Here is a 27,286-nt window from a genome sequence, read left to right as displayed (position 1 = left end):
ATCAGGCTCCCTGCTCAGTGGGGAGCCTGCTTCTCCCTCTCCCCTGCCCCTCCTCCTGCTCATGCTTCTCTCTCAAATAAATAAATAAAAATATCAAAAATAAAGTTGTTTGCATCACCTTCAGGGGTTTCTTGAGCAAAGCTTTGGAGTCTCAGTGCTCCATTCCCACTCCTTGAGAGGAGTTTGACTTTTTTAAAAAATACAATCAACCCTTATGTTTCTAGGGTTTCCTCTCATGATTTGGGTTCTAGATCTGAGTGGGAGCTGGCCAAAGGAAGAGGAGGGATGAAGTGGGGATGAGGGGTGTGGAGTAAGGTGTGATCTTCCAGGCAGGGGGAACAGCAAATGGAGGCCCAGAGGGGAGGAGAATCCTGACTTAGAAGAACTGAAATTGTATCTGGCTGGAGGGCAGAGGGAGAGAAAAGTGTGAAGTCAAAGTTTCTTCCTCCTCTTATAGATCATATTAGAAAAATAGTCTTCAGACCTGGTATTTTTCTATATGTTATACTTTTCAAATCATTTTTAATAAGATTTTATTTATTTTATTTTATATAGAGAGAGCACAAGCAGGGACAGAGGGAGCGGGAGAGGCAGGCTTTCCACTGAGCAAGGAGCCTGATGTGGGGCTTGATCCCAGGACCCTGGGATCATGACCTGAGCTGAAGGCAGACACTTAACCAACTGAGCCACCCCAGTGCCCCTCAAATCATTTTTGTATCTATCTGTGGTGTCCACCAGAGTATGCATGAGGAGTTAAACAATGGGACCCATGCAACTGATTTCCCTGCCCTAACCTCCCACCTCTACAGAAATACGTTACTCAACTAGCCTATATGTTCACAAAACTGTGAATAAATCTGTGAAGAAAGTTACAATACATAATTCTTTTTTTTTACAATACATAATTCTTTATGGATTTTGGGGATCATTTCCTTTGGAGTCATTTCCTTCCTAGTGCTAGAAGCACAGACCCTAGAGCACAGGGTCTGATCTTCTTCTTCTTCTTCTTCTTCTTCTTCTTCTTCTTCTTCTTCTTCTTCTTCTTCTTCTTCTTCTTCTTCTTCTTCTTTCTTCTTCTTCTTCTTCTTCTTCTTCTTCTTCTTCTTCTTCTTCTTCTTCTTCTTCTTCTTCTTCTTCTTCTTCTTCTTCTTCTTCTTCTTCTTCTTCTTCTTCTTCTTCTTCTTTTTAAGGTATTTAATATACCACTGGTGGTTTTCCAGAAAAAAAAAATTAAACCAATTCAAACTTCCAACAGCACTTAGTGAAAATATATAGTTCCTTATATCCTTAACAACACTGGGTATTATAATTAAACTTCTTTTGCTGACTTGATGTATTTCTTCCAATAAGGCTAAATATTTTTCTTATGTCTATTCACCATTTATACTCTTTCTGTGAATTGCCTTCAGCTAACTAACTCTTTATCTTTCTTTTGGAAGGCTTTTTTATTTGTAGTGTAGTAGGATTCTAACCCTCTGCCAATTTGTGGTGCATATTTTCCCAGCTTGTGGTTGCTTTTAAATATACTTTTTTATTTTTTTAACATACAGATTTAAATATTTTGTACATGTGAATTCTTTTATGTTTTTGTGCTTAGGAAACTCTGTGGTGGTAACCTCTGGAAAGTCACCTTTTACGGATTGATTCTGGTATGTTTCCAATTTTTCAGTATTATAAATAATGCTTAAAGAATATCCTTGCATTCAGCTATAATTACTGCTTAAGGATAAATTCCTGAAACTGGAATCATCATGATAGGATATGCACTATTCTGAGACATCTAATATATATTCCTGAATTGTTCCCAGGATTGGGAGGTTGGGTTAATAAGTCACATACCCCTCCTCCCAGCCTTATACAGTATTACTGGTTTTCAACCCCTAGCCCAAATGAGGGTATCATAATTTTAAAAGCTTTGCCAACATAACAGATGAAACTGAATTTGATTATTCCAGTAATTTGTATTTCTTTCTGGTGAGAGGAAAGTTTTTTCATATTTATTGATCATTTTGTTTTTCTTTAATCAAAGCACTTGCTCATATCCCCTACCCTGTTTTTCTATTGGGACTTTCAATTTATTAAATTCTCTCACAATTGCATTTCTGTAAAATTTTCTGAGATTACTATTTCTGCTTTTTGTGGTCGATGTTGCTGCTATGTTATTTACTGCAAAGACTTTTATGACTTCAGTGATAGGGTGAAGGTCAAAATAGCCCTGCTGTTTATAATTAATAATTAATAATAAAGATAGGCACCACTTGTTAAACACCCTACAATATTCCAGATACGTCTCATACATTATCTCAAATTTTTATAACAGCTCTTATTTTTTAAAAGATTCTAGTTATTTATTTGAGAGACAGAGAGCATTGGAACAGGAGGAGGGGCAGAGGGAGAGGGAGGGGGAGAAACAGACTCCCTGCTCAGCTGGGATCCCAGGGGGATATCAGGATAGGGGCTGGATTCTAGGATGGGATCACAACCTGAGCCGAAGGCAGATGCTTAACCATCTGAGCCACCCAGGTGCCCCCAAAACCACCCTTAATTCCATGCTAAAGATAGGAGCCTGAGGCATATAGAGGTTGAGTATCTTGTCTGAGGTCATGCAGTGAATAAGTGGAGAGCTCTTTACTATTTCTAATCCTCATGTTATTTTCTCTGCAGTCCAAGCACCCTTTCCTCATCCTTTCTAAGGTCACTTACCGGAGCACCTTTCCCAATGTGGCAGCTCGTAGGCAGCTGTTGGAAATGACAGAGGGCTGGTAAGTCAGAAAGAAGACAAGCATTGTCTCCAACCATTCCATAGAGTCAAGATTGGTGGAGTGGGCTCTCCAGCCCTCTAAGAGGCTGTGAGGGTGAATTTCCCTCTCGTGAGGAGGGGCAGGTAGGTGGCCATGAGATGCTCATCTCAAAAAGCCGTGGAATGGTAGCCCAGCTAGGTGCTCTGAATTCAATGAATGCACCACACGATGAAGCCAACGGTTGGACATCATTAGTACCAGAGACCAGGCCAGGTGAGCCAGCGGAGAAATCACTGGTTTCTCCAGCCATGACCTTCAGCAGACACCCAAACAGAACCTCAGAGTGCCTGTGCCTCAGAGTGCAAGGCTCAGATCGGACCGTCACACGGTGTTGGAGATTAGCAAAGGTTACAAAGGTCAGTGTCCCTACCCAAGGACACTGTAAGAGCATGACCGGAAGAGGTCCAGGGATCAGTGAGGACTTTGGGAAAAGAGGAAACTGGGCTGACATGTCTCTTTCTGGGAAGAAATAAAGCCAAGAGGAAGACAGTATCATTGGTGCAAAACCGAATTTGTGTGGTGGTTTGCAAATCTGAACCACTTCCTGTTTAGGCACTAGTTGTGTCATATGTTTGGGAAAGTAGGGCCCTGTAAGCTGGGTCGAGGGAAGTTCCTACCTAATCAAGGGTGCTAACTGTTGAGGTCTGTTGAGTTTACTTGGGTGAATATTTTCAGTGTGTGGTACTTAAATGGCCAAGAACATAAAAGTCTTCTTAAACTCGGGGATTAATCCAAAAGAACCAAAATAACACCATGGGGGAGCAGGTTTGGTCACGTGAAGAACATTTCTGTGTCCTCTTCTAAAACAAACATTTTTAAAGCTCTGTTGTTCGTTTTGATTTTTGTAAAGTGATTTCTTTTTGAGTCAAGAAAAATGAGTGATACTATTTGGCCCCACCATGCTTGCCCACTTATTAAAATAATGATCATGAGCCTCCAGGGTTGAGACTTCTAAGACTCAAGGTGGGGAGCAGGTCCATTGATCTTACTTTTTACCAGGAATCACGGGCAAATCATAGGCAAATTCCTTTGCATTCATTCCACCCCTGCCCCCCCACCCTTGGAAAAATCCACACCTGTTCCACTTTCTGGTGCCTTCCTGGGGTGCCATCCTGGAGCGCCCTAGCTGTGATGGAAAGCTGGTAGATCTCTCTTCACAGATATCCCATGTCTTCCTTTCTCCTTGTATGGGAATGGTGACAGGACTGAGAGGTTTTTGGAGAGAGAAGGACCTCTGTGACTGGCAAGCGTTTCTCCCATGCTTGAGGAGAACCTGTCCCTCTCTTGGCACTTGTTGGAGATTGTCCATTGCGGACATTGCACAGAAAAAGTTTCTGGATGGGAAAATGGAATCCTGGGTCTAGTCAGAACTCTATCCTTTTCCAGTTAACCTGGATCTAGAAACCAGAGTCTGAATGTATTCTGGTGATTTAAAAAAATGTTAATGACTAATTCCTTGACTCCTGAGAGAAGCGATTCCTAAATTAGTCTGGGTTACACATGTAGCACCCACTCCTCAGAAAAGTACACATACCCACACAGCCATGAAACTTGTCAGATCGTTGCAGAGCCTTGACAAAGTGCCAAAGTCCATTTGTGGCCCTAGGTAAAGATGCTCTCCAAGCTTTAATGGTACCAGGAGAAAGGTGGAGTCCAACCTTCTCAGCACAGCACACAGGGCCCTTTGTGATCTGATCCCTGCCCTTCTCCAGCTTTTCCTGATGCTAACCACCTGCATCCTCTCTAACAACATGTGGTTCTTCTTTTTTACTTCTGCATGCTAATCTCCCTGCCTGGAATCTTCTCCCTGGCTGCCTGGAAACCGTGATGAACGCTATGAAGGCAGAGTGAAGCACTTCTTTTCTTGTGTGATGTGTACCCACTCAGGACATTTTGCTGGGCTGTTTGGCCAATGGTATCAAAGTAGCCACAACGTCAAATCTCCATGTTAAAATGTAGGAAGTTTGCTGTAAGCTGCTGGGGCAGGATGGGTTTCTCTGTTCTCTCTTGTTCTTTCCCCCGCTCATTTCTGATGGAAAGGGGTTCCTTTAACATAATGAATTATGATCAGAGCCACTGTTCCATGAGAGGCAGATGACAGCAAGAATGAGATTTCTATGTCTTCAATTCTCCCAGCTGAAGAATTTGGAAGTTCTAAGCCTACTTTTGCAGATAAGTGTTAGGATCTTTTGCCGCTTTCCGAGGTGGGCGTCAGGAGTGATGGTATCTGTGGCCCTGACCACCAAAGGCACTGTGGCAGGCGTTGTTTTCCGGCTGGCCCCAGCCATTCCCAGCCCTTTCTCTCCTGCTGCCTCCCCCCAGAGGGGCTGGAAAGCTAGGTCCATACTTTCCCAGTTACCTTCATAGTTAGGTGTTGATCCATGAAATCTAGTTCCGGCCCAGGAGTTCTAAGGGAAATGTCTTTTGGGACTTTCTAGGAAACATTTTAATTCTTGATAAGAGGAACAGCCACACTGGAGACATTCCTTTTTCCTCCTTTTTGCCTTCAAAGATATTGTGATGTCTGGAACTGTGGCAACTATTTTGTGACCATGAGGTGATTTGCATGCATAGTGGTTCTCAAACTTGAGTGTGTATCAGCAGCACCCAGAGGGCTACTTAAAATATAAGTGTTATATTTTAAGTTTTATAGTATAAATTTTATATAGCCTCCCTCCCAGACTTCTGACTCCTAGGTCTGGAGCAGGGCTGGGAATTTGCATTTCTAACAAATTTCCAGGTGATGCTGATGCTGTTGGGCTGGGAACACACTTTAAGATCCACTGAACAAGGGGATCCCTGGGTGGCTCAGCAGCTTGGCCTTGGGCCCAGGGTGTGATCCTGGGATTCTGGGATCGAGTCCCACACTGGGCTCCCTGCATGGAGCCTGCTTCTCCCTCTGCCTGTGTCTCTGCCTTTCTCTCTCTGTGTGTCTCGTGAGTAAATAAATAAAATCTTAAAAAAAAAAAAAAGAAGATCTACTGAACATGGATGAAAATTCCACAGGCTGATGATGGCAAAATAGGGTGCTAGAGTGTAAATGCTGACGGCCTTGTCAGGGAGCTGAATAAATGTATATAATTGCTCTGCCTCTGTATTTCTTGTTCTGTTGATATTTGTTTAGTTGGGTTTTCTTATGATGTACATTCAAAAGCATTCTGAACTTACAGAGAGCTGGGCACTGTGGAACAGGCAAAAGGAGAAAAAAAATCTAGATGAGTGCCCATTCAAGGCCAATTTGGAATGGAATAAAAACTGCCTCAGGAAATATTTTGAAATATCTCTTAGCATCAGTGAGTGTTGATATACTAAGGTTATGGGGTTTTGAAAAGTATTAGGTTAATTAACTTTTTAAATTATTTTTATTTTATTTTAATTAATTAATTAATTAATGATAGTCACACAGAGAGAGAGAGGCAGAGACACAGGCAGAGGGAGAAGCAGGCTCCATGCACCGGGAGCCCGACGTGGGACTCGATCCTGGGTCTCCAGGATCGCGCCCTGGGCCAAAGGCAGGCGCCAAACCGCTGCGCCACCCAGGGATCCCTAAATTTTTTTTTTAAATCAAAAACTTGTACATAGCTTAAAAGCCAAGTAGTTATACAAGGCTTATAATGACACATGATAATGCCCTGGCCCACCCTTACCCTCTACCCCTCACTGATCCCTACTTCTCTCAACTTTTGCAATGTTTCTTCTAGAATTTATGAATTTACCTAAACAACATGATTATAAGACCATTATATACCCTTTCATCTCTGTTTATTCACTTCCTGCTATGTAAGATAAGAATTTAGATTTCTTTATATATCCTCCCTCCTTTCCATGCCATAAACTTCTTCTCCCACATTTTCCCAATATAGTTAGGTAACAATGTTTTGTTAAATTAATGCTCAATACCTGTGATATAATGACTAACTAGTACTGACAGATGAACTCTGATTACATTTCTTTTCTGGTTAGACTTTCTTCCCCTTGCAGTCAATACTCACCCCATTTTTTATTTGCTTCATCTTCTATGAATATCTGATTAATCCATCCATTCATCCTCTGACAAAAGAGAACTTCCTTTTAGTTCCAACACATCAGCTCATCTATACGTTTCCTTTTTCCTGGCTCTGTCCTGTTCTAAAATTTCTGTCCTCTGGCTCCAATCTGGAGTAGGCATTCTGCAAAATCATCACCCTGGAATTCCCCTTCACCAGCACACTGGGAATGACCTTTGTCTTTTTCCTGTGCTAAATGCTCTGTTTTCTGGACTTGGTGTTTTCCCTTTTCTTGGTTTATTTGGTCATTTTTGACAAAACAAGCAGGGGAGGTGACCTGATTAGAGTTCCATTAGAGGAAACTTATGGCCGATGCAAAAGAGGCAGTCGAAGAGAGTTTAAGGAAAGGATATTTATTTATTTATTTATTTATTTATTTATTTATTTATTTATTTTAAGTAGGCTCCATGCCCAGCACAGAGCCCAGTGTGGGGCTTGAATTCACAACTCTGAGACCAAGACCTGAGCCGAAATCAAGAGTCAGATGCTCAGATGCTTAACTCAGCCACCCAGGCGTCCCTAAAGAAAGGACCATTCAAAAAATTATGGGCAGGGTTAAAAACACCAACAAGGGGCATGATGGATGTACGTTGGGCTAGCAACAGCAAAAAGCTATTGTCTCTCAAGCCTGACAGGGCAAAAAGAGGGGGTAGTCCCAGAATGGCCACAGCTGGAGGAGAGGGCCACCCTCACAGGACTCACAGGACTGTCACTTAGGGGTGTGATGATTCTGCCAGCAGGAAGGAAGCAGAGAAAATAACTCAGCTTCTCTCCACCTCTGCCCTCTGGTTTCCCATTCATGCCTACCATTGGCTGAAGCCAATCAGATGTCAGCCTGCCACGGGGCTGAGTCGCTGTCTTGCTCAGTAGTTGCCTCTGGGGGCAAGAACGGGGTGAAAAGTGGAATGGTTATAGAGGGGCAATGAGTCACAGCCAGCACAGCAGGTAAGAGTTTGAAATCTAGTGTAACTAAAAGTGTCTCTCTTCAACACAGCCTCTAGAGTAATGCTTTGGCTGATATGGAATTCTGGGTTGGCAACTCTTTTTACTCAGAATTTTCAAGGCAATATTCTATTGTCTCCTGGTTTCCAAAGTTGCTATTGAGAACTCTGTGCCATTCTGATTCCTGATCCTTTTTATGTGACTTGTTTTTTTCCTTCCTGGAAACTTAAGATCTTGTCTTTCCCCCCAGTGTTCTGCAAGATGGTAAGGGGTGAGTTTCTATCATTGTACAGCAGGGTCCGCAGAGTAGGCTCAGGCCAGGTATCCTTGCTCAGTGCCTCCTGACTGAGCCCTGAAAATGCAAGAAATGTGAATATAGGTGCATTGTTATGTAGCTACAATCCACCAATCATGTGTGATGTCTGGTCATTATTATGCACCTCTGGACAACACAACACAATCCCATTGGTGGGGAGTGAGGCTGGGATTCAGATATTACCAATACAGACAACTATGTCTCCTCTCCCAGATCCATGCTGGTTGACAGTAATAGGCAGTTATATTGTGAAACTAGGGTTGAGGAGGGAAGAGACAGAGATATTTAATAAGAGTAGGGAGCATAAACTGTTTTGAAGAAAGTGGTGGGTTTGTATTGACATACAAGCCTGTTCCCATCAGGTTCCTTGGGTCCCTGGTGATGGGTCTGAACCCCCAGGTTAGAGGGAGAGGTTCAAAAGCTAGGCAAGCTGTCTTTAACAAAGACTGTGAGACTACATACAAGTAATTTGGGGCCCAAATGACGATGTATGACACAGAGTTGGGGAGAGGCCACTCTATCCCTCTTTGTAAGGGATCTCCTGGAATCCCAAGGAGTCCTGGTGCTATGAACATCAAGAAGGAATGCTGTTGACATAGACACCAGCTTTCTCATAGTGGGCTCCATCAGCAACAGAAAAGCATGGCTCTTCCAAGAGTGTCAGGCTGTGGAGATTGCTAGCCAGGAAGTAGGCTTTCACCAGACATGAAATCTGTTGACCATGGACTTCCCAGTCTCCAGAACTGTGAGAAATATATTTCTGTTGTTTATAAGCTAGCCAGTCTACCATATTCCGTTATGGCATTCTGAACCAAGACAACCAGTATTTTGAACGTTGATTGTTGTCATACTAGAGGAAAAGAGAATCAGAGGAGTCTTAAAGCAGCAAATAAATGATTTGGGTGTGAAGTGACACATATCCTTTCTGCTCAAACTCATTGGCCACATCCAACCATAAGAGGGCCAGGAAATAAAATCTATCATGTGGCCAGAAGGCAGAAAGTCAGAAATATTTACTGAAGAGAATTAATAGTCTGTCACTCACTTTGTGGCAAGAGTTGTTCTAAATATATTATAGGCATTAACTTAGTTAAGTTTTGTAATAATTCTATGAAATAGGTCCTGTTAATATCATCATCATCCCCAATTTGATAGATGAAATAACTGGGGTACAGAGAGTTTAAGTAACCTGATCAAAGTCAAGAGCCACTAAAAGATTTTTAAGCGGGAGGGTGCGATTCAATCAGATTTGCTATTGAGAAAGCTTTCTCCAGAGAGTGGGCTGAAAAATCAAATTGAACTAAGGCTATGAGGCTATTTACATAGTGAAGGGATGGAATGAGGAGGATTGAACTAAGGCACATTTACAACGATTAATCTTGAGCCTCCGTTCCATCAACTTAAGCCTCTGTTTCATCATTTCTTGAAACATGATTATGGTAATACCCATCTTAATGGGTTTTTCTGAGGATTATAAAAAATAACATAAGCAAAACTGACAGTACTAAGGCTCTGGAATTACAGAGGTCTACGTTAAAAATCCCAGCTCTACTACTCACTAGATGAGGGAGCTCATTATTCTAAGTCTCAGTTTGCTCATTTATAAAACACATATTAAAGTCACAAACATTAAATAGGTTAAAGTAAGAAAAATGATTACACGCTGGCTACAGGCTATGCTCCTGGCCGAGCTCAGGAGAAATGCAGAATTCCTTCTAGAGAAAGAAGTGAGATTTTGTTTAGGAAAAATACCTTAATGAACTTATGTGTTTATGAAAGTCAGGTCTCCTAGGCACGCCTAGAAGGGAAGAGGTTTCGACAAAGAATTAAATAATTTTGATTAATAAATAGGAAATATTGGTTTCCCTCTGATGAAATGAAAGTTTTGAGGGAGCCTGGAGGGTTTTACTAGAGAGAACTATGAGCATCTGGTCTTAATCAGTTTCCTTGACCCATTCTTCCCACGGCAGCCAGTGATCTTTTAAAACCACTAATTGGATCATGTTGTTCCCCTTTCCCCTAGCCTAGTGCCTGATACTTAGAAGTTTCTCAGTAACAATTATCTGAGTGAATGAATGAATGAAAACATTAGCCAGGGAGCAGGTGAATCCCTAAAGAAAAACTACTTTTTTTTTTTTTTTAAGATTTATTTATTTATTTTAGAGAGAGAGTGAGAGAGGGTGAGTGAGGGGAGGAGCGGAGAGAAGGAGAGAGAATCCTCAGGGAGACTTCCCACTGAGCACAGAGCCCCATGCAGGGCTAATCCCATGCAGGACCCTGAGATCATGACCTGAGCTGAAACCAAGAGTCAGATGCTTAACCAACTGAGCCACCCAGCCTCCCCAAGAAGAGGATTTTTGTGGAGGGGTTCTGTGTAGTGAGGGTGGCTTTGGACAGTGATGCTTAATAATCATTTTAAGTAGTTCCCTATCGTGTGTTTTGCTGTAATCACCCTTCCTCTCTAGCACATCCCTCCACATGACCTTTAGTGAACGTCTGCCGCACAGAACTGCGCTGTTTGGGGAGGATTTAAGACATGAAAGTATCCAGGCACCAGGTAAACAATGCCCTAAGATGGCAGGAAATCTAATGAACAGAGGAACCCAGAATTCAGTGGGAACAGTGAGAGGTGACCAGGATCCTCTGAAAACTTGGGGAGGATGTGCTGTCCCCGTTATCCCGGATTAGGGGGTTGGGCCCTCCATCTGGCTGTTGAGGAAAAGGACAAGCTGGATGACTTTGGAGTAGCCACAACCTTCAGGTTACATAAGAATGACAAATATTTAACTCACAGACACGTTTTGAGGATTATACTGGGATAATTCGTATAAAGCGCTTAACACAGAGCCTGGCACAGGGCAAGAACTCCGCAAGTGTTAATTGTCGAGGTCCTTCCCTTGCTTCCACTCCCTCCACTAGCTTTCCGCGCGGCTCCATTCATTCTTTTCCAAGGACGCGCGGGAGGCGTGGCCGCTCCGCCCCCTCCCCAAGCCCCGCCCCTCGCCGCCGCCGGATTGGCTCCCGAGAGGCGGAGCCGAGGGAAGAGCCCGGCGCGACGCGGTAGGGGCGGGGCGCATGCGCGGGCTGGGCTGGGCGGAGGTGGAGAGGAAGAGCTGCCGGAAGTAGGCGGCTGAGGTGGTGGCCGAGCGGGCGGCAGCTGCCAGGGAAACCGAGGCGCGGGACCCGCTGCCGGCAGACTGACAGACAGACAGGCAGACAGGCAGACAGGCGGGCGGGCGGGCGGGCGGGGGGGCGTCTCTGCGCGCCCCGTTTGCCCGGGCTGAGGGTCTCTAAGTCCGGCAGCCTCCTCAGGACTCGGGCCTTTCCCTGAGCCCGCCAGGGGGCGCCGCGCTGAGGGGCTGCAGAGTGGGGGGCGGGCGCGGCTGACGAGAGGAGGGGCGCAGGGCCCGGCCCGAGGGAGGGCTCCCCACCCCCACCCCCACCCTCACCCTCACCCCTCACCCCCGCTCAGGAGGTGCCCCTGGGCGGGGGACCGGGAGTCCTCACCTCCCGACTGGGCAGGGGTTTCGGGGGGGGCGGGGAGGGCGCGTCGCCCTCTGCCCCCGGCGGCACCCTGGCCATGACCGGCAAGTCGGTGAAGGACGTGGATCGGTACCAGGCGGTCCTGGCCAACCTGCTGCTGGAGGAGGACAACAAGTTCTGTGCCGACTGCCAGTCCAAAGGTAGCGCATCCCTCCCGGCGGGCGAGGGGTCCAGCCTCCGGCCGCGCCGCGCAGGTGGCGTGTGTGGGGAGGGGGCTCCTGGGGCTTGGGCCGCCGATCCCGTCAGGTGGCGGGGCGCGTGCCCCTCCGGCTGGGCCGGCCGCTGGGCGCTCCGCGGCGCCGGCTCGGGGGGCGGGGGGCTGCGAGGGCGGGGGCGGGGGGCGCGCAGGTGAGCCGGTCGGCGCCGCGGGGCTCCGAGTGAGTTGCGGGCCGGCTGTCCTTCCAGGGGCAGCCCGGAGCTCGCCGCCTTCCACATGCAAAGCTGGGGGATGAACTGCAGTGTGTGTGCGTGTGCGTGTGTGTGTGTGCGTGTGTGTGTGGGGAGGTGACATGACGGCAGGAAAACCACTTAAAAATTTTTTTTTTTTTTTTTTTTTTTTTAAGGCGGTGATGGTTGCTGCCCCGCTCTTGGCTGAGCAGCTTCCTCTGTCCTGTTACGGGCTTTGCTGAGACCTGGCAAGCGCATGGTGGGGGTGGGGGTGGGGGTGGGGGTGGGGGGCTTTCTTCTTCCTGGATGTGTGAAGTGGGAACCTGCCGTATATGCAGTGACACAGTGCGGATTTCTAGACAGCCTGGCCCTGGCCGTGAAGTGCGTTGGAGGCTGTGTGTGTGTGTGTGTGTGTGTGTGTGCGCGCGTGCGCGGGCGCAGGGCACGTGCGGTGGGAGAAACTAGCGGCAGATCGTGGCTGGAGTGCAGGATCCGTTTAATCAGTGGAGAGAAAGAAACGGGGTGGATGCATCAGATTTGTCGCTTCTGGGGTCATTACAAAGGCGAAAATGGTGAAATATGAGCGCTGTGAATTGTTAGAGCCATTTTAGTCTTTGCTGTGCCCTCCAAGACGCATGATTTGATCCAATAAAAAATCAGTATGATAGGAAAGCTTGGTTATAAGTGAAGGCTGGGTTATTAGCACTGAAAATTTATAGATTCAAACTTCTGTGAATATTGTTTCCTTAATTTTCTCTCTTTTTAAAAGATTTTATTTATTTATTCATGAGAGAAAGAGAGACAGACAGACAAGCAGAGACACAGGCAGAGGGAGAAGCAGGCTCCATGCAGGGAGCCCGACGTGGGACTCGGGCCTGGGTCTCCAGGATCAGGCCCTCGACTGAAGGTGGCGCCAAACCGCTGAGCCACCGGGGCTGCCCTTCTTTCTGCATTCTTTGGGATGTAATTGGAGAAGTTGGGGAAATTATTTTCCCTTTGGGGAGAAGGGGATAGTTCCCATTTTGGGAGCTATTGTTAATTTGCTCCTGTTCATAATGCAGTGGATTTACCACAGTTGTTTGCCATGTAACATTTGGGCACATGGTCTACAACAAAGATTCAAATGTATTTGTATTTATAGATATTGAGAAGGGAAGTACATGCCTAATTGATGCTCTTAGGTAATTACCTTTTATTTTAGAAAAATAAGGTTATGTTCTTAAGAACAGGGGAATGATACATTGGTTTAAACACCTAATAGTATATTTTAATGTCCTCTTCCAATAGATAAGTGGCATGTACTTTTAGGAAAGTACGTCCCCAGACTTCTCTCCTGAATTTTTGCCTTAGCAAGAATTTGCTTTAAAAAGTATTTTAGAATCTGATTATGTTGAGTAGGTTAATTTCTTATAGGTGACTCTTATTAAATCTTGTCCTAGACTTATTGGAACATTTCAGTGTAAAATTTAGGAGTATGTCTACTGGCTTTACTCAAATTCCCTTATGTCCTCAGTTAACAAATCTTGAGTCACAGTGAAGCAACCCACTAGAGTGACTCCCCACATTTGGGGAATCAAATGCCATTTTGATGATTAGTACTACCCCCAACTCTCCGTTTCTCCTACCACTCATACTTACTCATATTCCAATGAAATATAGCACATGGAAGGGAGAGCTTGATTCACCACTTCTTCCACCAAATTTTCCATTGCTCTTTATCAATAGCATCACTGGGGATCAGGTAATGAACATTAGTTAATTCTTGATGAGAATTACTAACTGCTGGGTTGTAAACTTTATCAACGGCTATTAATGGTAGAATCCTGGTTCCTGAAACTATTTATTTTCACAAATTAGTTTTACATTTTGGCTTGGTAGCTTCAGTAACTTGGCCATTGTATTAAACTTGAGATGACAAGATGTCCATCATCTTTCAAGTTATTTAAATAACATGTTGTTTAGGTCTCAGTTTATTCAGTTTGTGAATTCTCTGGCTCCTTGCACTCTTTCAGTCCTTCTCACTCGTTTTCCTCCTCCTTTCCCCTAATTTTGGTTGTTATAATGATCATACAGGCAACTATTGGATCATGGAAGGAAGAGACACTTGTATCAAATTAAGTTATGTTTTAGCTCTGGTAAAAAATACATGTAGTGGGAGGAGGTATTTAAAAGCTATTTGGTTTGGAAAATGAGATTTTGATCTGAGTTTATTCATCCCTGTGTCTCATGTTGTTTCTTTTCTTTTTTTTTTTTTTTTTTTCTGCCCCTCTCATGTTGTTTCTTACTTAGAAAATTAAGAGCTAATTGGACAGGACCTGATGAATGATTGCTGATCTATTAATATTAAATCAGATGATGTAGCCCTGGACTGCAGACCTGTGAGCAGTATTTTTTTGATGTTCTAAAATAACCCTTTGGCAGTGGCTCTTCTTTTTAAAATCTTATACTTGTTTAAGAATGTTATTATCTTCAGCTATGTAATGCGAACATCAGAGTAGAGAACAAGCATGTGTTTTCTTTACGAAGTACGAGTTTTGTTGGTCCTGGGATTTTTAACTCTCTTAAGCACAAGACTCACCAGTTTCTGGGACCCCTAAGACATTGAAGTGATTCCTGCGTGGCAAAGAGAGCTGCTTAAGTATTGCCTTTAAAAAAATGCTTTGACATACTTTTAGGCCTAAAGATATGGTGTCCTCATCACCCAAAGATATCGTGACCTTTAGGGTAAATTTTTGGACTGACTTACATAGTGATAGGACAAAGGACAAACATACTGAAAATTCCAGATATGTCAGTGGTAACTCTAACTAGTTTAGGCTGGGACCAATTTTTGGATAGACCCTTGTGGAGCTGTACTAGGCCGAAGCTTAATCTTTAGCTCTGCAGTTCCATATTTTTTCCATGTGCCTGGAATAACTCTTAACCTCTTCAGAGACTGGTTTAAACTAGGCACTATCTTATTTACCATGTAAGAATTCTGTCTTTCTCATGACTTGAATACCTGTGTCCACTACTGGGACATTACTTCCTCCATATTGAGATTTATAAAAAAAAATTGAGAGCTTTTCAATGAGCAAAGAATTCAAATTCAAGAGATTTGATGGTCTTGTGGAATATTTACTTCAGGCTGTGAAGCACCACCTGGAATTCTGGAGTTTGACAGAAACTTTGTAATATTTTGTGCTTTTCTGCTACATCCTACCTGAAATGTTTTACCTTGAATTACCTAACCATTGCCTCTGCTCTAATTTCCATTATATACTCTTAAATTTAAATTTACTTTTTGGAAAAGGTAGCACTTTCATGTGTTCAAAATTTAAAAGGCGCAGAGGTGAACATGTACAATGAAAAGTTGTGTTCTTGTTCCCTGATCCCTTAGCCACCATTTTCCTTCCCTTCCTAGAAGGAATGGCTTTTGGTAATTTCTTATGGGACTTTTAAGAGATAATATATGCACAGGCAAACAACTACATTTAAATGTATTTTTCTGCAGTGTTTTTATGGAAGTAGTATATTACGGTTCATGGCACCTTGCATTTTTCAATCAGCATTATAACATGGAAAACGTGAAAATGCTGTCTCAATGCACATTGAGGGGTTCTTCATTCTTTCAAGGGATTTTCTAAGGCTATCCCTTAGGTTATCTTGATTAAGTTGAAAGATATGCTTAAGGGATTTGGAAACATCTGCTCTTGTTGAAGGTATCTTAGAAAGTGTCCTAGGCCTATCCATAGCCCGTATAAGCCTACCCTTCAGGTGGGAAAGAAGCAAAGTAATGGAAAGGGCTGTAGACTTGATGTTGAAATGTCTAGTTAAACTCCTTCACTCAGGTTATTTTAGCTTTGTGACCTTCAGCACTGTACCAAAGTTTCTCAGTTTAATTTTCCTCACTTGAAAAATCAAAGTGCCTTGTAAACTAAAGTGTCATACAAATTTAAGATTACTTATTACCATGATTGCTGGTCTTATTTACTCTATCTTGGTTTTATTTGTTTCACTTTCTGACTTTATTCCCTTAAATACTCTGGTTACTGGAAGCCATGGTTAGTATGACTCACTCAATAATTCCCTAGTCTTTAAGCCAAAACCATTTCCTATACATGGGGGTTCTGGCATTTTTGCAGATGTACTTTATGGTACTCTTGAGGATGGTCTCTGGATGTTTCCTCACTCTTTAAACTTGTATGAAAGATTAGACGAGGAAATCTTTGTGTAGAAATTTTCTAAAGTAGTCCTAAATTTTAACTCCAGTAAATTAATTTCTAGCTTTGTTTTATATTTATTTTGTGTTGATAGCTAGGTCATTGCTAGTTAAGTAGCACTCCTTAAAACATGAACTTTCCTATCAATTTTTGATTACTTTACCTATATCTGTGGCACCTTTTGAGAGATTAAAACAGTTCCATCAGATTTAGACAACAGAAGTTTTGTGTCCATCTCTCATTGTTAAACATCCTTCTCCAGCCAAGATCAAGTAACTTTCTGAGTTTTTACAGCTAATGCACCTTAACTTGAACAGTCATGGTTAGCTTGACACAGTTACACTGAATGTAATTTATCAAAGTCCTCATTAGATTGTCTTTTAATATGAACTTGTTAAGCCTGTTTTCCCTGGGAGATACTTTCCTATTTGTTCTCCTTGTCCTTTAAATATCATTCTGTGGCAGTGGGATAGAGAGTATAAAATGCCTTATCACTTAGAGGGAACTCTGCAAGCCTGCAATCCCACACTATATATATTCGTTCTGAAAATATTTGTTAAGCACTTACTTTGTGTCAGACACCGTATCAGGATATATGGTAGATTCAGATCCTGTCTTTGGTCTGAGGGATCATACAGTTGAATGGGGAAGCAGATGTGTAAACTGATAAAAGATGCAATGTAGTATTATCATGATGGCATTGCGTGCAGGGAGATATGAAAGCGCTGGAGAAAGCAAACAAGTCTGCCTAAGGAAGTCATGGTTTCAAAGAGACAAGTAGGCTGTGTCTTGAATGATAAGCATGACTTTGCCAGGTGAATTTAAGGGACTTGGCATTTTAAGCAGAGGAAAACAGAATGTACAAGGCCTCTAAGGTATTGAGTGTGTGTCAGTGTGGGGGGGATTATCTAGTATTTTGACTACATGTTGGGGAGTGGCAAGGGAGGAGGTAGGCAGGGGCCAATAAGGTAAAAATGCTAGCCCTGTAGTTGATTTGCTGTATCATATTGAGATAAATATGCTTTAGACTCTCTGTTGTGTAAGAAGTCCATACGATTGGAAGTCTACCTGCTACTCAAATGAAATTATAAGTATTGCGGACATGAGATGTTTTCTAACTGATGAATAGTTAGAAAGGTCTCAGTGTTGTGCCTACAAGACAACATGAAGTGTACCTTCATGAGTACATTAAATTATCTTAGAAAAGTCTAGTGAAGTGCCAGCAGTAGATACTATGTCATTTCTGGAGTTGATACTGATTTTTGAGGCTGAGCATGCTTATATACTCAAGTGGCCTAGGAGTGCTGAATATTTGATGTGTGCACTTAGTTGCTCAGTGCTTAGGAGGTATAAGCAGGTAGTGTAGCCTGATCTCTCAGTATACTTTTCAGCATCTATTGCTTTCCAATAAATCAGAAAACTACTTTCTGCATTTTCCCTCTGATGTCATTATGAAATGTAGGTGGCAGCTTTCTTGGGCACAGTTGTCTATATAACTGTTCACCACATGAGTCATTGTCTGTTTCTATTCTTCTGCCTGAAAATTCCATCTTGGAAATGATGTCATGCAATTAGTGACTGCTACACTTCTCTCATTATGCACATTGGCAGCTGGCTCTGTATGTTATGTTAATGCACCCTACCTATGCCACAGACAAGGGACAAAGTGACCTGTTAAATGGACTCAGACTCAACTGCTCCAAATGTTTTCTCCTGTAAAAAAGATGGCAAGCAGGAATCTGCATAAAACACACTTATGTTTTATATTCTAAGCATGCAGTGCCTAACTTCTGTTATTGTGTCTGCTTAAATCCTTATCACAGTTGTACTTCTGTTTGAGCAAGTGGCCAGTTTAAGTAGATACTAATTTTGAAGAAGTTCTGTATTGGCCCCTGGAATGTGACAGTTCAGCTTAACTACACTGAAAAGGTAGGAATCAAATCTATGTAGAATAGAACACCTTAAAGTTAATTCACTTTTACCAAATTCCTCTACTGTTAAATAAATATTCCTGTACTGATAAATTTTTTAAAATTATAATGTGCCACAGTTAACATGCCCCCTAGATTGTAAGCTCCATGAGGGCAGAGGTTGTTTGCCTGTTTCATTCACGTAGTATTCTTAGAACCTAGAGTAGTGCTTGGTATAGATGTAGCTCTTAGTAAATATTTGTTTGAATGAATGAACTGACCTTGTCATCTATAAATCCTTTGTTTCTTATTAGAAGAAATCATTAACAGGTTATCTGAATATTTGTTTAATTCTTTTTTTAAAATATTTTATTTATTTATTCATGAGACATACAAAGAGAAAGAGAGAGAGAGAGGCAGACACACAGGCAGAGGGAGAAGCAAGTTCCATGCAGAGAGCCCGATGTGGGACTTGATCCCGGGTCTTCAGGATCAGGCCCTGGGCTGAAGGCAGATGCCAAACCGCTGAGCCACCTGGGCTGCCCTGAATATTTGTTTAATTCTTAAGAAAGCTAAGTTTTAAAACATTTTTTTTATTTTTAAGATTTTGTTTATTTATTCATGAGACACACACACACACACAGAGGCAGAGACATAAACAGAGTGCAGGACTTAATCCCAGGACCCCAGGATCATGCATGACCTGAACCAAAAGCAGACGCTCAACCACTGAGCCACATAGGGTGCCTCTAAAACATTTTAAAGTCCAGGACCTATCAGGGAAACAGAAACCACTGTAGGTAGTAGAAGCAGAGGGAATTTAATCTACAGAATAGGTTACACTGATGATATAAGAGCCTTGAAGGTAAGTGGACTGGTGAGGTAACCGAGGGATTAGCAATACCTGGGAGCTAGTGTGCCCCTAAGGAAATTAGAAGGTGCTGGTGTCACTAAAGGCCAGAAGTCTGAGCTATCTGGTGTGAGCTAGAAGCATGGAAAGAAAAGCTGTTTGATGGCAGCTAGAACTGTGACCCTATTAAGAGAGCATTACCCTGGCTTCCCTCTCCTCCTACCTCTTACCCTTATCGGTTACCTCCCATTGATGGAACTTACTCAGAAACCAGTTGGCGGGGGAGCCTAGGAGATGTAGTTCCCACTGACAGAGTGGTGCAAGAATAGGATCTAAGTGGAAATAGGCAGAGGCCCAAAGACACTTAAAAAAATCTCCCAAGGGATCCCTGGGTGGTGCAGCGGTTTGGCGCCTGCCTTTGGCCCAGGGCGCGATCCTGGAGACCCGGGATCGAGTCCCACGTCGGGCTCCCGGTGCATGGAGCCTGCTTCTCCCTCTGCCTGTGTCTCTGCCTCTCTCTCTCTCTCTCTCTGTGTGACTATCATAAAAAAAAAATAATAATAATAATTTTTAAAAAAATCTCCCAAGATGCAATTCTTTCTCCTTGTAGGTCAGTAGTTATTTTGGACAAGAGATAAGAAGGGTTTTCAGACAGATACAACCCTTTGTGCTTCTAAAGAATCTTAACTGTTGCTGAAACAATACTTAGTCCCTGGAAGTAATGTAACAAGTCAGTCATTGCCTAAATAATTAGGATGTGACCAGGAAAATTGGCTTCTGTTGAATCTTCTTTTTTTTTTTTTTTTTTTAAAGGAAGGGCTTCCCCTGAGTTGTCCTTGAAGTGGTCTTTGATTTCCCCATTCCTTTTTTTTTTTATTTTTTATTTATTATTTATGATAGTCACAGAGAGAGAGAGAGAGAGAGGCAGAGACACAGGCAGAGGGAGAAGCAGGCTCCATGCACTGGGAGCCCGACGTGGGATTCGATCCCGGGTCTCCAGGATCGCGCCCTGGGCCAAAGGCAGGCGCCAAACCGCTGCGCCACCCAGGGATCCCCTGTTGAATCTTCTGACCAATTTATCATTGGTCGCTTCTACTGGTAGTTTATCATTTTGTTTACTCAGGAAATAAGTTCCTACCCTGTTGATCCTGGGATGCCTTGGGTGTGATTTTGTGTGTGTGTGTGTGTATGTACGTATGTGTATATACACACATACATTGAGCTTGTCCTATCTATAACTGAAAGACTTGAGTCAACACATGAGATGTACAAAGACAATTTTGAGGATTGCAGCCTCATGGTACAGATTAGACTTTCTTTGACAGGTAATTGCAGTAGAGCTAATTTTCTTTGTGCCACATATCATTTTAACTAGTCTCATTGGTTTGTTGGGGTATTTCCCCCACAGCTTCAGCTAGGTTAGCAGTGTGGGAGGGAGGTGAGACCACTGGACCAACTTTCTTCTCTACTGGACCTGAAAAATATTTTTTGTCTTACAAGAAAGGTTGGTGCTGCTCCATTGAAAGGCAAAGCTTTCTAAGTTATTGCTAGTAGTTTTCTTCTTGATTATAAAGTGTTTAATGAGTTACTTGATAGAAGTTCGGCACTTTCTAGAAGGGCTTTTTTTGTCAATCAGGTCACCTGCCTTTGGGCCCCTGCTACATTAATGGAATTGGTGGAACTAGGCCAGCAAAGGTTTTTAGTGGAGTGTGAGTACGTTTCTCTTTAGGCTGTTATTTTCCACAGAGGCCACAGGTAGGGGACTCTGAGTAAAGTTGCCATCTATAAAAATTGCATAGGTTTGGTTGTTTTTCCCTTTCCTCCAAAATTTAATTTCCTCTTGGCAGGTATAATTCACAGATGTAATTAAAAAGTAATTTGGTTCTAAAAAGCATATGAGGCTGCTTCTCAGAGTACCAGTTCTTTTCAGCCAGTTCATTTCAATTTAAGAGGTACATCTATGCATTTTTGAAGCCTCATGTTTAATAATTACAATATTTTGCTACTGTATTTGACTCTTCCATTTTCCAAACTTTCTCCTTCCCTACCCCACTCTTTTGGCTCCTGTATTTCTCCACAGGCTTTGTGGATGAAGGTCCATTGATGGCTGAACTGGAGGTCCCTTCCCAGTGGAAAACCCCAGAGATGAGCCAAATCTGCCTTCAGCTGTGGCCATCCATCAGTGTAAGGTTGCCCTGGTGGTTGTCTTCAGTTTGTCCGACACTCCTCTGCTCTACTCCCCCTCCCCCATTCTCCCTCCTGTGTAGCTGAAACTTGCCCTGGAATCCCACCTTTTTAACATATCACTGGGTAGTAATAAGATTTTAATATCGATGCTTCTTTTCATTTTCAAGTAATGTGAAGTAGTTCTCTGACCATTTTTGTTGACCATAGCCCTGTGTTCCCTGCCCCTCCCCCACTCCATTTGCATATTTCCTATGGGTATTCTGGTTTGTTTTTAAACGCATATAGGATATAATTTATTTAGAAAGTTTTGAATTTCATAAGCCCAATTAGAGAATGCTTTGTTGATTTCTTCTTTTTAATTTCAAGTCAGAGCTTTCAAAAAGAAATTTCTTAATTTGAAACAATGAGAACTGGATCTCTCAGGTTCCATGTCCTTTCTCCTCACCCAAAAAATAAATGTGTAATGTTCCCATTTTATTATGTGTTGAAAATAGTAAAACAAATACAGGAGTAAGAGGGACAATCTCTCAGCTGTAGCCAATAAGCTTGGCCTAGAGTGATTTGAGAGAACAGAGCGCCTTTTTTTTTTTTTTTTTTTTTTTCAAACAAACATGCTGTCTTTAACAGCTAATGTTGGGAAGAGCATAAAATCCCCAAGCCCCTACCACAGAGCTTACATCTTTAGATTCAAGTTTACATATTAATCCTACAACGTTACTTCCTGAAGTGCCCTCAAAATACATTTGTTGTTCACCTTCTTCCTCTTTCCTTGCCTTTCTGGAAGTCCCCCAATGTGTAGATTTAGAAATGAGTTCTCTAGTGTTTCAAGCGTTGAGTTAAACTTTTTAATATTGTTTAGATGGTTGCTTTTGTTCTTATGCCTTTAAAAAATAATTTCTTACAGAGTTTTCTGTGTGAGCTGGTAACATGCTGCAACATAAAGCTCATAAAGGAGAGGGTGCTGGTGTCTTCTTGTTGATACTTTACCACTTGGGGTATAACTAACACAAGCCCTTTGATGAGAAATAGGAAGGAAATTCCCTGTTCTTACCATGATGCTTTTGTTCAAAATAGCAGTAAAACAGCACAGTTAATGAAAAACCAATTTAAATGTGACAGCTGATTTGGGAAAGAAAGAGTGAAATGATTCAGGCTCTTCTGCTATGTTGAAACATGTTTGTCGAAAGAATAGCTGTTGAGCATGAGACCCTGTCTGTCTGAAGGTAGGCCGGAGGAATTTTGTTAGAGGAGCTGTTTTAGACCAAGGAGAATTGTGAGGAAAAACTCTTTACCGAAGTGTGAGTGCTGTGTTAACATCCTAGCTTGTAGGTGAGAGAAGGGAAGAATCATTAAACGCAGCATTGGGAGGAAGATTCTAAAGCAGTTCCTCTGAGCATTCTGACTTTATTCTGAGCCTAGTTTCTGAACAGGAGTCTGATACAACTGACTCAAATCAGGGGCGCCCATATTGTGGGCAGAGTAAAAATAGGGCTCAGTTTCATTAGACTTCTTAATGCATTTAAGGAAGAAAAAAGATTCATTACCATAGACCAGTTATTTTTTCTCTTGTGGGATATTGGGGGGTGGGGATGCATGAGGGTCCTCCTTATACTTACCGGCTAAAAATCACTAAATACTATTTCTTTAAAAAGCAAACACTTTGGGATGCCTGGGTGGCTCAGTTGGTAGGGCAGTTAACTCTTGATTTTGGCTCAGGTCATGATCTTGGTCAATAGGATCAAGCATCCCCCCCCACTCCACCCCACCTCATCACCCCATCAGGCTCCATGCTCGACACAGAGTATGCTTGTCCCCCCCCCAACCCTGTGCTCTCTCTCATAAATAAATACATAAAATCTTTAAAAAAAGCAAACACTTTATTTTTTTCTGATTTTGAAAGTTATATTTGTGAAAAAAATCTTTGGGAAGGATGAGAAAGCATAATGATGCAGAAGATATTTCACTTAATTCCTATCATCCAATTTTTTTTTACTTGTACTTATTCCATAATAATTTTATATCATTATTGTTTTAACATTTATCATAACCATTTTTATAACATTAATGACATTTAAATACCTTTATTATATTCCATTATTTGAATATGTCATTATTTAACTCTTGCCCATTGTTGAACATTCAAATTATTAGTTTTTCAGTATCATAAATAATGGTACAATGTAAATTTTTGTGTTGCTTTTAGACTTATGGGTTATTCATGTGATCAGAGGTGAGTGGTCACGTGAGCCCTCTAATTTTAAAAGGTTGTTAGGGAGTCCTCTGGGCTGAGCCCATGCAGAGACAGCCTTGCTGTGGATTGTCATTCTGAACTGCTTCACTGTAGTGGACATCTGTTGAGGCAATGGAGAGATATTGTGTTGAAGTATGGAGAATCCTGGCTTGACCATAAGGAACAGATTTATGGAACATGATCACAGCAAGATAGGCCAAGATATATTCATATCTCATGCACAATCTTCACATTATATGCTTTGAAATATGGAAATATTGTGTATTCATCAGCATCTTAATGTTGTTCACACTCTCCTCTCTCACTTAACCAGTCCACTGGGAAGGTGGATTAGAGGTCCTACATTGGTAGAAAGAGATTAAGACTACTGGGTTTTTGTTTGTTTGTTTGTTTGTTTTGTTTAAGATTTATTTATTTATTTGAGAGAGAGAGAGAGAGAGAGCAGTGGGGAGGGGCAGAGGGTGAGGGAGAGATAGTCTTAAGTAGACTCCATGCTGAGGGCAAAGCCTGATATAGGGTTCATTCTTAGCACCCTGAGATCATGACCTAAGCTGAAACCAAGAGTTGGGTGCTTAGAGCCACCCAAGCATCCCTGGTTCTTTTTTCAATAAGACCTTTCTTTGGACTATAAATTACATCAAGACAGGGACTGTGTTCCATGTGTATCTGTATACATAATGCACAGCATCTGGCACATACTGTCTATGCCTACATCATGAACCCTGTTACTTTATTAATGTGTGTTCAGATCATATTTTTTATTATTTATTTATTTGTAAAGATTTTATTTATTTATTCGTGAGAGACCCAGAGAGAGAGGTCAGAGATATAGGCAGAGGGAGGAGCAGGCTCCCTGCAGGGAGCTGGATGTGTGACTCGATCCTGAGACTCCAGGATCATGCCCTGGGCCGAAGGGAAGCGCTCAACTACTGAGCCACCCAGGCATCTCAGATCATATTCTTTTTAAAAAATATTTTATTTATTTGAGAGAGAGAGAGAGAGAGCGTGAGCACACAAGTGGGGGGAGGGGGAAAGGGAGAAGCAGAAGCAGGGTCCCCACTGGCAGGGAACCTCAATGCAGGGCTCGATCCCAAGCCCCTGGAATCATGACCTGAACGGAAGGCAGACGCTTAACCAGCTGAGCCACCCAGGCACTCCCAGATCATATACTTTATTTGTTTTGTTTTCTGAAAGTCATCCTCATGCTTTTAAACTCAGATACTTGAAGATCTGTGACATTCCGGGAAACTGAGCAGGTAAATTTCCTGGTTGCTTTGTTGGAATTAATTTCTTCATACCATTTTTATTTTGTGCTTCTGACACATGTGCCGCATTGAAACCTGGAGCCAGTCACAAAGCTAGTACTCTGCCCTCTCAGAGGTTTTAGTGTGACACATCATCTTGCATCTTGGGAGAAATGTAGCATGGAGTGTGAAACAGGAGGCTGAAAAAGCACTCCTTTAGCCTTTTTGTGGAATGGAAGTAAATATTTAGACACTGTTCTCAGGTGCTGCAGAAATTAATAACCTTGCAGCGGTTTTAGAAGCTCTTCTTATACCTACTGGAACAGTTTGTTTAATTTGAAGAACCTTGCTTTGGCTCTTTTGAAGTTGTGATTTTTTTTTCCTAGATACCTGCCCTGGGTTCCTCAACAGAATGTTCTGTTTGCGGGATTTCTCTATCCACACCACTGACATTTGCCCCACTCCCTTAGTACCACACCTTCTGACCTGAATCTCATTATACTCAATTCTGAAACATCTAGTTTTGAAACATGGTAGTGTTTTCGTTTTGAAACACTTTAGGCCAGGGCTGTTTTGATGACTAACATTCAGCATGCCACTGGACTAACTGTACTTTGATCCCAGAATTCATTTCTAGTCTGCTGTTTGTTTGGAAATGGAAGTTTTCTAGCTTGTTTGGGTATGGTTGTGATTCAATTAAACTGACACTGATTTTCCATCTGTTTGCCATTGTTTGGGGGCTCCTCTGTGCATTAGGAAAGTTGCTACACACAGTTGCAGAGAGGTCATGTGTCTGTGGGCTTGCACAGGGGTTTGTTTGTGGACTCAGGTTTTGGGTAAAGCCTCCTCTGGCTGAAAGACATGAGCCTCCCTTCAAATAATTGAAAGACATAATCTGCCTGGCCACTTGTTCTTGGGCTCTAGTATATTCCACTCGTCTCTACTTCTGGGCTTCCTTTGAGGAAGAAGAATGTGGGTAGGAAGGGATGTGAATAAGCCTTCATATCCAGTCTCAGATGTTGGGCTTCCCAGCAGCAGAGAGTGAATTGTATGTTGTAATAGAAAAGACCACCTAAAGAACAGGATATCAATTTAGGGACCATTATTGAACATCTATGTGTAACATACAGTTGGGGGTGTGTAGAGATGATTCTAATTCCATCCCAGCTAGTGATTTCTTCTCTGAGCTTAGGTAATGACCTCTTTGGGCCTTAGTTTCTCCGGATGTGCTTGGACTAAATAACCCTTAGGGTTCTTTCCAACTTTGGAATTCTATATCTAAATGTTTATCTGTTTGTTACAGAGCAAGAGAAGAGATTTTCCCACAAAACTGGTATATTCTTATAACTCACATGCTTCAAACTAAATGGCCTGGAAATGATACCTGTAGAGAAGGACTTCTCAACTTCAGCAGTATTGATGTTTTGGATACTTCTATGTTGAGAGATTGTCCTGTGCCTTGTAGTATGTTTACCAGCATCTCTGGCCTTGCCCACTAGATGCCAGTAGCATTCTCCTCCTACTCTCCGCCAGTTCTGACACCTAAAAATGTCTTCAGATGTTGATGTTGCCCCTGAGGGGATATTGCTTCTTTTGAGAAGCACTGCTTCAGAGAGAGAGAAGAGTGGTGCTTTTTGAATCTGGGCTATTTTTAATGTCTATTTTCATATTGTTCCTCTTCTGCTTATTACCAATCCTTGGATTGAATGAAGAGCAACCTTTTGGTCAAGAGCTATATCACTCTTCTTTAATAGCTTCTTTTCAAGATACGCCTTTCCTAACTTTGCATCCTCAGTATTTTTTTCAGGATATGAATAGATACTAATTATTGCCAAGAGGAAGTTAAGGCTTTAACCTGAAACCACCTAAAAATATATAAAGAAGTAAATGTCCCCAGGGGTTGAAGACAGTGACTTCTAATGAATCAAGTGAGCTTTTGTTACCTGAAGTGAGGTCATGAGTGATAGGAAATTTGTTTAATAACAAGTTTTGAAATATCAGGTCCGCCTGGTCAACTTTGAAATGGTTGCCTAGCTTTTAGCGCAGCGATCCCTCCGTGTACACCTCCTTCCCATAGCCTGCTGTTAACCATTGAGGTAGTGATTGGAATGTGCCAGTTCTCTTAGGAGATCTAATTTTAATACTTGTTACTTTTGCTGTAATATATTGGTTTTAGGTTGAATTACTCTGCATTTTCCCTCAGTGTGATCTTTTCCTCATTTCTTGTAAATCCACAGTCTTGACTGTGTTGGATACAGAATGACGCTGTTTGCTGACTGGGTAGAGTATGATTTGTGAGCATCCTTGCTGGGATGCTGTGGGATCCCAAAGCCATGATTGAGACACTTAAGCCTGTGTCAGTCCCTGTCCCTCGGTCCTGGCAGGCTCCACGTTCCATCCCAGCTGAGCCTTTGCTGGAGTAATTGCCCACATAGAGCCTGCAAGCCAAACAATTGTTCGTACTGAGATAGTCTCACTGTTTAGCTCCTAATGAAACAATCTCCTTCCTGCCCTCAATGAAAGCAGCTATTTTTTTATTTCCTCCCTCCCTTTTTGGAGACGCTATGTCTCAGCCGCCCCTCTTCTATCTTATTCAAAAATGCTTTA

At 42.4% G+C, this 27,286-nt stretch overlaps 1 protein-coding gene across 9 annotated transcripts in view; it reads left to right on the top strand.

The window, feature by feature from the left end:
* Positions 1-11,178: 11,178 nt before the first annotated feature.
* SMAP2 (small ArfGAP2) overlaps positions 11,179-27,286 on the top strand; it is a 47,235-nt gene continuing 31,127 nt past the window's right edge. For 2 of the 9 annotated variants that reach the window (XM_072771729.1, XM_072771730.1), the window contains exon 1: positions 11,179-11,788. In XM_072771729.1, coding sequence (XP_072627830.1) covers positions 11,686-11,788 — 103 coding nt within the window. In that variant the 5' untranslated portion in view covers positions 11,179-11,685. Of the gene's footprint in view, positions 11,789-12,211; positions 12,284-14,324; positions 14,414-18,060; positions 18,167-21,077; positions 21,182-27,286 lie in introns of those variants that run through there. The other 7 variants (XM_072771737.1, XM_072771735.1, XM_072771734.1 and 4 more) reach the window with 7 other exon arrangements.

The sequence above is a fragment of the Canis lupus genome, chromosome 13 (assembly GCF_048164855.1).
Source record: "Canis lupus baileyi chromosome 13, mCanLup2.hap1, whole genome shotgun sequence".
Taxonomy (NCBI): Eukaryota; Metazoa; Chordata; class Mammalia; order Carnivora; family Canidae; genus Canis; species Canis lupus.
This window is presented reverse-complemented; position numbering and strand designations above follow the sequence as displayed.